Genomic DNA, 13040 nt, shown 5'->3' on the forward strand with positions numbered 1-13040 from the left:
CTTCCTCCACATCAACTAATTATTCTCTACCTCCTTCAAATTCCTCCTTAAAATAGCTGCCTGCATGAAATTTTTCAACATTCATAGACCGATTTTCGTCTTCACAACATACGCTGCTTATGGCTTTGTCTGAAGTGCATTGTGAGCTCTCTGAAATATAGACCATATCTTACTGGTTTTTAAAGCTACCACTTTTATACATCTTACATCACTTGAACATGTTAGACGTCTCTCTAGAACTTTTCCAAATGTATACTTAATAACAAGGAATTAAAAAAACGCCACAACTAACCCACAAAAACTCACATTCAGGATAAACTCTTACCTTCCAGGAAAGCAATAAAGGTTTGCAATAGCTTTGATTTGCCAAAGAGCTTGGAAAACAAACAGTCAGAATAGTGACAGGTATCTTGAAAAGCTGGAAACAATAATAAATGCCGCAAAATAAAACTTGTAGCATTGCCTCCTTCAGATATGCAGTCAAGAATAATTTTTTCTGCTGAACAAGAAACCCAAAAATATGTAAAGCTGCATTATCTCTTTCAGAATCTAAATACCTACAAGGCTTGGTAATGTTCACACCCAGTGTGTTCTGAGTTATAAGACTAGCTGAAGAAAACTTACACCAAGCACAGAATGTACAAAGACTCTATTAAAAGCGCTATATACACAGCTCACCATAATTTCAAGAGCTTAAACATTTTTTCTCCCATTTCTCCTTATATTTTTCCATTGCCATGCATTCAGTTTCTTAGTATATTTGCCCAAGGTTCTCCAAGTCTTCTAAAAAGCCAAAAATAAAACAAAAGCATGAATATAGATTAGAACCACAAAACTTTATGATAGTGCACAAAAAAACCCTGAGAGACCCTGAAGAGAAAATCTGAAGACTTTTTTTTCTTTTTTTTTTTTTCTCAGTAACTCTGCAAGACTATGTGTAAGCTGTTGGGATGACTGAACACTGATAACATACAGGGATAGGCAGAAAGTTGCTTGGGAAAGGCAGGCAAGGGAATGGGTAAAATCTTCCAAGTCAAAGGATCAGCTCAATCCTCTGTGCGTGAGCGAACAACTCTTTCCCGCAGCATTCTCTTCTTCCTGTCTCTTTCCTCACACAGATGTTTAGATCTACTAAAGAGAGGTGAAAACCTGAGATTAACTTCTTAAACACTGAGAAGCCTCCATCATGAATGACAGCCATTCCATACAACACCTCAAAAATCATTAAGTCCTGCTTTCTCAGGGAAAAAAAAAAAAAAGGTGCTGTATCATAAAGCATGCCTGCCTGTAGCGTGTAGACAGCAACAAGCTTGCTTTGTCCTGCAAGACAAGCAAAAGCCATACAATGACATTTACTGCAGCACCACGCCCAAGCTCTGATAATACACCCTGCGCAGTACGACATTAGCCGGGGCCCAGTCCATGATAAGGTAACCCTATGGCCTTGTCTCAGCTCTGGAAGCAGGAAGCACAAGTCAGTATCAGTATGTGATAGATCACGTAGATATATTACCTACTTATGATGCACTGCAAAGTACAGAACTACTGAGCTAGAAACCAGCAAGCAAACTACTTTCATGTCCATCACGCGATGTGATAGATATGACCAGTCACCAAAGCATAGAAGCATTCCGCTGCCACAGCCATGGTCTACACACTCTTCTCTCTCCTTGGAGAAAAGGCAATATTCTCTGGATTTCTCCAAAATGCTGCTCCTCTTAAAGGCTTTGAACTTTCTCAAAGGCATGTTACGGATTCAAGCATGTGGTTGTAAGAGACCACAAACTGCCAGCAGTCTTCTCCAAAAGAATCTTTCATCCGAGAACCTGACCCAAAGGCTGACCTGGCATATACTGAATGGCATCAATTTGCTCTCTCAGCACTGCTCATTATTCCCATCCCATTATTTCTGATACCCAGGACTCCACCCTCTTTCACACTGACACAGTATTTTCTGCCCTTTTTGTTTCCACCCTTGATGGTCTTTGCTTCTCGCTCCCACGACTAGGTCCAACTCCACCGATCTTGAACTCATGCTCATATTAAATATCCATTTCCTTCGCTTTATTCTTGCCTGTCCTAGAATTTGCAGTGGAAAAGGAAACCAGTCTGAAAATGAGGTTATTGCATATTTTCTCTTTCTTTCTCCTGCTGCTTACTAAGCTGTGCCATTCCTCCAGTTGAGCTGAACCCACACCTGCAATTTCAGCCTTTTTTCCTCCTACTTTTGACTCACTCCTCAAACCTTTTCTCTTGTATCCATTTCCTTCTCCACAATAGAATGCAAATATTTATTCCAAGAGAAAGCCAGAAAACATAATAATCATTTCACGTTCTCTGTTCCCACTCCCTTTCTCTTCCTTACAGCTCTCCCTTCTTCCTCGTACCATAGATAACGAAACACATCTGATCCACTCGCCTCACTTATATCACCCCATACCTCAAATCTCCTTTCTCCTCTTACTCTGACAGAACAGCAGGACAGCCATCAGTCCTTCTTATGTTTGGAAATCTACCTCTGACCCCTTACTTCTCTAACTACACCTCCTTCTGTCCTTCTTTCACCTCTAAGCTCACTATGAACTATTTTGATAACAAATTGCACTTTTGTCTCTAACTTCAGCCTGAACTCCCTTTAGCTGTCCCTTGCACTCCACTGAAACTATTTTCACTAAAATGTCTAAAAACCTTTTACTATTGCAACGTCAAAGTAAGTTAGTAATTTCCATTATCTATAACCCTTGTGCGTTTTTCGTAAAAATTAAATGCATTTCTCCTTTTGAAACATTCATTCTCCTTTTCTGACTTCCATGACACTACCCTCTCCTGCTTCCCTTCCTCCCTGTACCAACCCCTTCAAAGGTCACTGGAAGGCTCCTTATTCCTCCTTTGTAGGTAGGGCTCCATTGAGCTACATCTTTTGCCCCTTCCCTTATGTCTGGGAATTTCATCCCAGCTCCTAAGGAGACAGGGCTCAGATATATCTACTCTATGTCTAAACAAAAAATCTCAGCCTCTTTCTGACAGCTCTTGTCACTGAGTAGCTGTCAGCTTCAGCTCGATAGAGCTAGAACAGAACTTAGATCTCACCTCTCCGACCCTCTTTTCTCTACCTCCTTTCTTGATCACTGTGGACAGCATTATCATCTTGCCCATCATTCAGATATGAAATACTATGTCATCTTTGACAATGACTTCTCTCTTGATCTGTTCATTCAGGCTATATCTATATCTAAATGATTCTCCCTGTCTTGCATCCTTAGGACAAAGTCTTCTCTAAACATCTTCAGAGCTAAATCTTTGTCCAGGCCTTCATCTCACATTAGTTACCAAAATTTTCTTCTTTTTCGTCTTGACAAACATTATCCTGCTTGTTCACACTGTTCCAAAAGTTATTTCTTCTATATTGTCATACTGATCTACCATTATTGTCTCTGCATCCTTCTATGCACAATCCTCCATTCCAACTTTAAACACTGGAAACAACTCATCTTTGATTTCCAGGCTCCTCTGTCTTACCTACACTATACTGTCCACATCCTACTTGCTGTCACATCATTTACTCACGTTTCTAGTTGGCTCATGATGTCAGTACCCATTTACTAAGCTTTTAACAACCAGTCTGTATTTTCATTCAGGCCAACTTCTACACTTGAGCAAGGATACCTTCCAGGCTCTTGCAAAACTACTTCACTGCCCTCCGAACATCACCGTAAAGCTTTCCTCGCCACAGTTGTAAGAAAGCCACTTTAGCTTAGGCTAAAGTCTACCACCTATCATGTTGAGCAACTAAGTGCTTTTGTTTGTCAATATTAAAACTCCTGCTTTGTCATCTATTAAAAAATTAGTTCTCTGTGGCACAACGATTTCACAACACACACATGCACACACCCTTCCTCCCTGCGCTGGCACCCTGCACAGTGGCGTCTAGTCTCTGATCGGGCTGCTAGGCATTAGGATCATGCAAATAATAATACTGCCTCCCCAGTCATGGCAGTAACAGATGAATTACTTATATTCATCCAGATCGTTGTCCTCTGACTGTCTCCATTATCAGCCCCAAACAAGCAAGGTTTTGGCTCTATCAGTGGTTGTTGTGGTGGCATGGGCCCAACAAACTTTTCAGATTTAAATCATCAGTAGCATCCTGTCTCAATGAGACACAACCAAGAGCAGCTTAAAAAATAACTGGATATGTTAACTACTACCTGATAATCTATCTAATCTGGACAATCACAAGTGGCCAGCCTAAAGGCCACTTCAGGATAGAACACCTATCAGAGATTCAAAGATGAACACACATGATGACTTACACTTCTACAAATCTCTGCTTCCATTCTGACCATTTTAGCTCAGAACAACGACAAGCTGAAGTCACCTTATTCTGCCACTGGGGAGGTCCAGTCCATCCTGTTTTGTCTTGGTAGAGAAGACACTTCTGATACAACAAACCTGTCAACAACTATTACTTATATGACATTAGCAGTGTTCAATCCAAATATAACTTCAAATTCCCAGTCTCTGCCCGCCCCCTATGTCTAGCCCCCTGCAGCAGGAAAAGGAAGAGAAAGAATGACTGGGCAGAAAACATCAAACATTGTATATTAAAGTTATAAACAAACAAAGAAAAGAGCACAGCAAAGATCACCACACAGAATCAAACCCTGGGAACTCTTGCCCTTTGCCAGTCATTCTTACGTCTTGATGTTACTTCATCAGTCACCTTCCTGTCTCTTCTGCTGAACACCTGCTCCAAGGGAACGGAAAGGGAAGCAAGCCTAAACCCCTTGTGTACTGTGTGCAGCTCTGTCACAATACAACTGCTTCCGTTTTACAGATGATTCAGGAGAGGCCTGGGGATTAAGTGAAACTGCACTAGACGTACATTGGTACCAGCAGTTGGGCAGAACCTAGAACTTTTGTCTTCGAGTTCTTTGCTACTTCTGGCTGATGCTCTTTCTAGTCTGGGAAAACTCCACTTCTTTTTTGCCAAACACGACACATTTTATAAATACATGCACACAGAAACCAAAAAGCAGCAAGACCAAATAATTCTAAATTCTAATTGCTGTCAAGAATACAGATAAATAGGAAGATGTGTTGGGCTTAAGGGCTGTATTATTAATATAACTTAGTAAATTATGAAAGGAAATTGCTGAATAATGAACAACATTTCAGAAGTAAGGAAGACGTCTCTATTTCTATGGAATACAAGACCAAGAGCAATCAGAAAGCCCACTTCTCCAGCGACATCAGTGGCTTTCATTAAGACATAAAACAAGTTATGACAAAACCACTCCCTTAAAATCATCAACATTCAACCATATAAAGGGACACAAAAGAGAAAAAGAGAGAAATGATGCATATGATAGCTGGTTTTCCTCTGCCCCACATCGGTCGTAAGTAACTGTGCTGGATTCCATCCCCAATCTGAGTCAGCTTAGACAGCTGCACAGCACTACAATAAAAAAATGTATCATTTTACCCACATAGCATTTATCTTTCTTATCCCGCAAAAGAACCATCAAAGACTTCTTGCTATAGACTTGCTGAGAGACCTCTGTCAAACACCCTTACTGCATCCCTACAGCATTCGCCACAGTTTTTTTGGCATATAAATTACCTAAAGACACAAGCTTCACCTGGCATCGTGCACCATTAACTCCTGAATCAGCTTTTTCAAGGACAAGCTGAAGAACTTCTGCACCAAGCTGAACTTGGAAGACAGAGAGATCCAGTAACTTAATCCATGCCCTTACAAACTGAAAATCTTTCTTGCTAGTTATTCCAAAATTACTCTTAATAACAAGTTGTCATGGCACTCATATAACCTTATAGTAGAGTTAACTCTTTAAGAAATACTCATATCTATATACTATTTTTACTGAAGGCGACCTTTCTTAATAATGCATGTAGTGTTACAAATCTAAACTTTCACTGGGACTACCAGAAACATGCTTTCTGCCTACAGGACTCCTGTGATCCACAACTTAAAATGTGATTTGAAACGTGTCTTCTATAGAATTTTCCACTGCTTCCATCTCATACACCTCAGCCTTGGTTAAATGGCTAACATTTTTTGCCCCAAAGGTAAACCAGAACCTGATAATGTCCTAATTTTTAATTATCTAGGAACAAAAGGCAAATTTCAAGGAAATTACCCCATTTCACCGTGGAAATGGTTCAACTCTTGTGTAGTCTTTTTTTATACACAGAAACCTATATTTAATCTATAAACTATTAACCACATACAGAGGCAGATAACAAGAAAACACACATGTGTTTTTATATCTCAATCAAAATTAGATAGAAGTCATCATTTCACTTTCTGTGATGACAACAGGGCTTGGGGTACACTCTAGTAACGTCATTTCCCTGTTTCTCAAGTACTGTTATAAATTACAAGTAGAATGTCAGAGACAGATCTTTAGTGACAGTGCTGTCAGTTGACAGAAAACCACACATGGTTTCCCCACCAGCGTTCAAAAGAGGTACCTTAAACTACAGGAGATCTAACCTTTTCAGAATAACTGTTGCACAAATACTGGGAGAAATATCACCTGAACTCCATCAAGATATGTGCCATCTAACAAAACCAAAATTTTTAAAGAAGTAATTTATAGAACAACAGTTTTAGATACATATTCAAAAACATCAAAATCCTGATTCAAAACACAGAATGCCTGATCAGAGAGCATTACCATTACTCCACTCTTTTTATCCAGTGTGTGGGTTGATGAACTAAAGGACAGGTTTCAGAAAATAACTATGTAACTATGAGGATAAACTACAATTCTGACTAAATTTCTGGGCACTATCATACATAATGTTTCATTCTTCCTCTGCCACCATTCCTTGAGACACATTAAATGAGGTGACAGCCACAACCAGGAGCCACGCCACCCCCCTGCAGAAGCTGTCCATGGGAAAAAAAAATAAAAAAATCAGACTCAGATATCATATACTAAACTGATCAGACATTTGAACACCAGAATGCACACCAGAATTCAATCCCACTGCCATTTCTCATCCTAAAGAAAACCCCCATGGGGACCTTCACTCATTATTCTTATTCCCAGCATAAAGGTAAGAATGGTAAGAAAAAGTTTCTCTTGACAACAGCCACTGTTGTGTACCCTGCCAATTCTCAGTTCTTTCACTCATCAAGCTCCACCTGAATATTACATCTGTTTAAGAACCAGTATCTCTGGAAGACCTTATTAGCTTATAGGGAAGAGAAAGAAAATTATATAACATTCACCCCTCTCTTTTGCCCACTGCAAAACCAAAACCAAAACCAACCCCAAATCACCAACTAAAGTGGTCTAAATTCAATAACCTCACCTCTTTCTTTTGGGGTATGTGTTTAAAACTTTGTTATAATTTTCTCTCCCTCTCAGCCCTTTGCAACATTCCCTACCACCACAAAAAGGTGAAAGATGAAGGCGGCTAAGAAAAACAAGAATGTTTTACTCTTAAGTTTTTGTTTGATATGTTTTTAAAGGAGACAAACAGCACCATCGGCAAACCACTAGCAAACAAAAAAATAAATAATAATTAAAATTAAAAAGATTGCCTCCAATCCCTATGCTTACATTAACCAGCTGTTTTTGTTGTCTTCTCCTCTTTCACAAACTGCTCATAATTTTAGTTCTCTTCCTCTTGCTTTTCATAAAGTAGAATGTTGTATGCTACATGCTTTTTTCCTAGAGAAGTGTTCCCTACCATCTCCCAACCTCCTTAACGTCTTATTTTTCCATGAAAAATGATAAAATCATCAACATATTTTTCTGAATAATAAAAAAATACTGAAATCAAAACTAATCAGTATCCCTTTAATTTTGTTCTGGTGTTGCGAAAGGATTTATCAAAAAGCTTTCCATCAGATATTTATGTGGGAAGTCAAAATAGGAAAAATACATTGTAAACAACTATCCAATAGATTTAAAACTGCAGTTTGCATGTGTAATCGTCAAGTAAAATGGTCAAATTTGGGGGTGCACAATAAGGATCGAGAATCTTGAATTTTAACACAACGTCAGAAAAACAATAGAATTTTTTATGTAACATACTTAATGTTAAACAATAATGAGTCAGTATGGTTAGCGAAAACATTATCTAAGACAAAACACACACATCATCAGATTGAAACCTCAATAATACAAACCCACTGAACTGAAAAACTGAAGTTGACTATGACACCAAGTACCCAGATATAGATCTAAATCCCACAGGTCATATTTAACTCTGCTGCTGTTCACGAAGATACACAGGATATCTTTTGCTCCTCTACAGCCTGTGCCTACCTAGAAATACTGCCAGCACTTAATGTTTGCACATTTGCTAAACCAATTATTAATAGGAGTTCTGTACGTAAGACAACAGAATTCACATTCTTCTACTATTTTCTTAAACGTTGTATCAAGTAAAACATATGCCTCCAAAATAATCTAAAATCAGTTACAGGTTATGACTGATAATAAAAGATCACTGTATCTATCTCAGGCATACAGTTACCGTGACTTCTTACAGGACACAAACTGTCAAATAAATATAGACTCCTTTTACTATGCATGCTATCTACAAGAAAATCTTCAATTCTTCAAATATGCCATTCAACTTTTTAAAATTCAATATAAATTCTAAATGCTGTTCCAATTCTGATAACCCCTCTTTTAGCTAAGCCAGTTTGTTGGTAGTGATTTGTCAGATAAGTTACACAATACTGTTTCTGCTTCCTGATTAGATAAGCAGATAAGTTTGTTTTTTTCTGGCACAAACATTTATGCATAAAATTTTTCATTTTCTGTGAACACTTGCAACTGCGTAATCCCCTCTCCCCAAATCTACATGCCAGTTAAAGTCAACCATGGACATACTGCATTTGCTAAAGGCAAACATAAGTATTAGCATGCAAAAAGCAATTCCATCTACAAAACTGAACAAACGTTCAGGAAATTTCTCTCCCTCTGTGCTGCCTACATATGCACTGTAGAATAAAAGAAAGCAGTGAGCAATATTTCTACGTCTTTACTTCTGCCCTAAGATGGGGCACAGGGGGCACGTGGCTTTGGTGCATCTCTTGCATTACAGAAATGAACAGCACAGCCAGACTGCGACCCCTTTGCCCAGGGATGTGCTAAGAAGTATCAACCACTCTGGCAGGTGGAGATTTGGCAGTGTTTCTCCGCACTATCACCGCGGAATGCTGCCTCCCAGGTCCCTGTCTGGGTCAACAGGAGGAAGAAGAGCAGCACATCACTCTAAACACATATAGTACACAACCAGGAGGCAGCAATGCAGGGATGAAGCTAGCTAGAAGCATTTTTTGACATCTGACATAAAATTTTTTTTCTACAAAACCAAAGTGAACCACCTTGTCGTGGTCTGGAGGAGACCACCACCTTCCCACACCTTCCCCCCACCATGTTCTCCACACACAGTTTCACTAGTCTAAAAACGTTCCTTGCTTAACTGCTTACAAGGAAATGGTCACATAAATCTGGTTGTATTGACTAAAGCTGACAAAACGCAGACAATTATTACAAGAAGTAAACGCGGCAACATCAGATTTTACACTATCTTTATCAAACAGGACAGTAATTTTTGATACTTAAAGTCCTGTCCGTCCATCATCCCCCAGTTACCTTATACATGTAAAGTCTGACTTTTCTAAGACACCGCTTACAATCTCCTGGCACCACAAATGCCATAAGAAGGCCTACTCAAATAGATAAGATTGCAAAGAAAAATGAGCTGGGTTTGGTATTAAGACCTACCATGACCACAACCCTTGTCTATGAACAAAGCAAACAAAAAAAGTCAACATGTCACACGACAGATGTGTACAAGATGACAACAAGTGCACAAGCGTTTCTGCAAGTACGTGAGCAATGTTTTCTGCAGACCAATCTAACTCTTCAAGTTTTTCCCCACCTTTATTAATAAGGATAGTGAGGATCAAGGAAGGTTTACAGTGGGTGTTCAGACACCCATTATCAGATGGGTGTGGTGAAAACACCTGTATTAACAGACTGCTTAAGTGAATACAGTAGAAACATTTCAACACATACTAATTTATTCAAACTTCGTGAAAGTTCTTTCTAAGTGATCCAAAGCAAGTTACTACTTGGAAGCAATAAAATTCCTAAAGCTTTTTATTTTCTAAATATAACAGTCAGTTTTGTTTTTTTAAACTGTATTACAGTGTAAGTACTATAAAAGCTAGTAAGTGCTTCACACCTGTCACTATCATAATGTCAGCAATGACATTACATTTCATTTGGAAGTAATTTTTTCTGGATAGTGAGTTTAAATAGAGCTTCTTTGACGGAGTCTCTAATCCCCCCCAAAAACAAACAATGAGAGACTAGAGCTGATAATTTAAACTGAATTGTTCTAGGAAACAATTTGCATATTAGGTATGACTAAGGAGTAGGGATGCACTTCGATCTTTATGTCTCAAGTAAGCTTATAATAAGAATTTGTGTTCAAGGACTTCTAGGCGCAAAACATTTTATCTCAACAAATTAAGCTCCTTATGAAGGCCAAGCTCCAGCAGCAAGATTTTTATTTGATTACTTTTGAATCAAACGTATGCTCAACATTGCTGATAGATGTACAAACTGTTTGAGCCTTGAAACTTTTACCTATAAATATACTACATGAAAATCCCAATTCTGCCTTTAAATTACTTTCGGGCTGGCAAAATAGAGAGGTTCAGGCACGTAAGAATCAAGATAGGAACACAATCAAGCTTGGCATCTCTATAAAGGTCTTTCAAAAGGGAGGTTTTATGGTATTTTAAATAATTTTATTTAATGTGTACTCCATGCAGTTTTATAGTTTATCACACAAATCTACGTTCCTGATTAATTCATTCTTTTTTCAAGAGCTTGTTTAGAAAACATAAGATTCCTTTAAGCTGCCAAGATGCTCAAAATTAAACGCACGTGTAATGACAACTATAATATAACGAGAAACTTAACATCATTTCAGAATATATATTGTGACATTACAGGTAATAGCGGGATTTCTCTCAGCATCAGTAAGTCACACTGAAGTTTCACTATGATGGGATCATTTGTTATGAACTGACTTCACAAGAAAAATTTCTTGTAACAGAAAAATTGTATATGTATACTGCTTTCTTAACAGAACAGAAACAAACAGAAAGCTACATAAATTATGTCCCAAACCATTTCACTAGTTGCATTAGGTGTTACCCCAGCATGATGTTAATGACGCATGTCACAAACAAAATGTGTCAATTTGATTTGCCTACGCTCACCAGTAAAGTTTGTCCTCTTGCAACTGACAGAACTATGTCAGGCACGGCATATTAGCAAATACCATTAGCCTGGAATTTGCCTGTTCATACTTATGGTACAAAAAAACCTTATGGCCCAAATGACCTATTATATTTGGGCTTGCAGAACATGCATGGCTTAGCCTAATGTAAGATAACATTAGATGTTGGCCACTCAGTTGACTGTAAGTCACACTCAGCAGTGAGAATGAAAGCATAAAATACAATTTGATCTAAAGTGAATGAACCCAAAGATCGTAACAGACCATTTCTCTCCGCGAGTGAAAATGTTTTTCACTACAGTCGCTAATGATAATATAATGTTTAAAGTTGATGCACGGGTTTATATGCTTATCTTCACACAGAAGCAAGTGAAACATTGCACCAAGGGACAGGGTCCACAAAAAAAATCCAATATGGCCACTGATGTGTAGTTGTCTTTTGACTTAAAATTGCCTTGTCTTTTACCACATCTGTCAGTCGCACGCATACACCTGTTATACTAGTACTTCAAAAGAAGTTGATGCAGTGACAGCCATCTGCGTGTATCCAACCCTGAAACATTCTTCACAGCAGAGAGATCCACATGCTGTTAGACTACCCTGTCAAGGCCAAACCACAGTCATCCACAGCCACCAAGAGACAGACAGGTAGAGAGGTGTGCCAGCACTATCCACTTACCTTCTTTATTAAGCCTCATAACCTCCCTGCTTTTTCCACCCTCCTTTCCAGTCTCTTCTAGATCTACACCTGCAGAAGAGAAGCAGAGTCAGGAAGCGCCGAGGGCCCAGAGGTGTGCATTTATTGTTTGGCGGGGGGAGGAGGAGAGGTGAGGAGGTGAGCGGTGTTTCTATTTGCAACAGCAAAAGCACAATGGTCGGAGCATCTGCCAGGGAGCGGAACCGCCGGGCCCCCCGCGGCAGCACCCTCCGGCCCCCCCCGCAGCATCCGCCGGCCCCTCCGCGCCGCGCATCCTCCCCCTCGCCCCCTTCCCCCACCGCGGCGCCGGCCCAGCGGCGGAGCCCGCGCCGCGGGGCAGCAGCACGGCGCGGCGTGCGCCAGCGCCTCCCGCACACATGGCACCGGGGGCTCGGCGCGTCAGCTGAGCGCCCGGGGGGGCGGCACCCCCCGCCGCGCGGCGCGGCCCCGGGAGGAGCAGGGGGGGGGGGGCGGCCCGGCCGGGCCCCCGGTCCCCGGCCCCGCCGCCGTGCGTGCGCTCCGGGGGAGGGGAGCGGCGTGCCGAGCCGCGGGCCGGTCCCTGCCCTTACTGTGCGGGGGGGCGGCGCCGTGCGCGTGCGGGGGGGCGGCCTCCCGCACCCAGGCGGCCCAGGGCTGGCCCAGGAACGCCTCGGGACTGGGCACGGGCCGCTCCAGGGCCGCCATGGCGCCGCGCCTGCTCCTGCCTCCTTGTTGCTTTTCCCGTTTCCTTCGGCGGCGGCGGCGGCGAGCGAGCGATCGAGACACGGGATTCGAGAACGCCGCACGTCATCCTCGGGACGTTCCGCCGCCCACACGGGGGTAGTGTCAGCCCCTGCTCCCTATCAGATCGGGCTCCCCGCCGCCCAGCGCGCATGCCCGCGCCCCCCGCGCCTGCGCGCCGCGCCTCGCGACGCCGCCGGCAGCCGGGCCTGCCGCCCGCCCCGAGGGGGGCGCCGGGCCCGTGCCGCCCCCGCGCCGGCCGCGCGCTGCCCCTCCGCGGTCCCGCGCAGCGCCGCCGCCTGACCCGGCCCGG

General features: G+C 41.7%; 1 protein-coding gene across 2 annotated transcripts in view; it reads right to left on the minus strand.

The window, feature by feature from the left end:
- The window catches only part of ATXN7L1 (ataxin 7 like 1), a 120746-nt gene extending 108125 nt beyond the window's left edge, over positions 1–12621 (minus strand). For both annotated transcript variants that reach the window (XM_076328557.1, XM_076328550.1), the window contains exons 1-2: positions 12577–12621; positions 11990–12058 (exon numbers count right to left, since the gene is read on the minus strand). In XM_076328557.1, the coding sequence (XP_076184672.1) occupies positions 11990–12008 (19 nt within the window). In that variant the 5' untranslated portion in view covers positions 12009–12058; positions 12577–12621. The remainder of the gene's footprint in view (positions 1–11989; positions 12059–12576) is intronic.
- Positions 12622–13040: the final 419 nt, after the last annotated feature.

Source organism: Aptenodytes patagonicus, chromosome 1 (assembly GCF_965638725.1).
Source record: "Aptenodytes patagonicus chromosome 1, bAptPat1.pri.cur, whole genome shotgun sequence".
In the NCBI taxonomy this organism is placed as follows: Eukaryota; Metazoa; Chordata; class Aves; order Sphenisciformes; family Spheniscidae; genus Aptenodytes; species Aptenodytes patagonicus.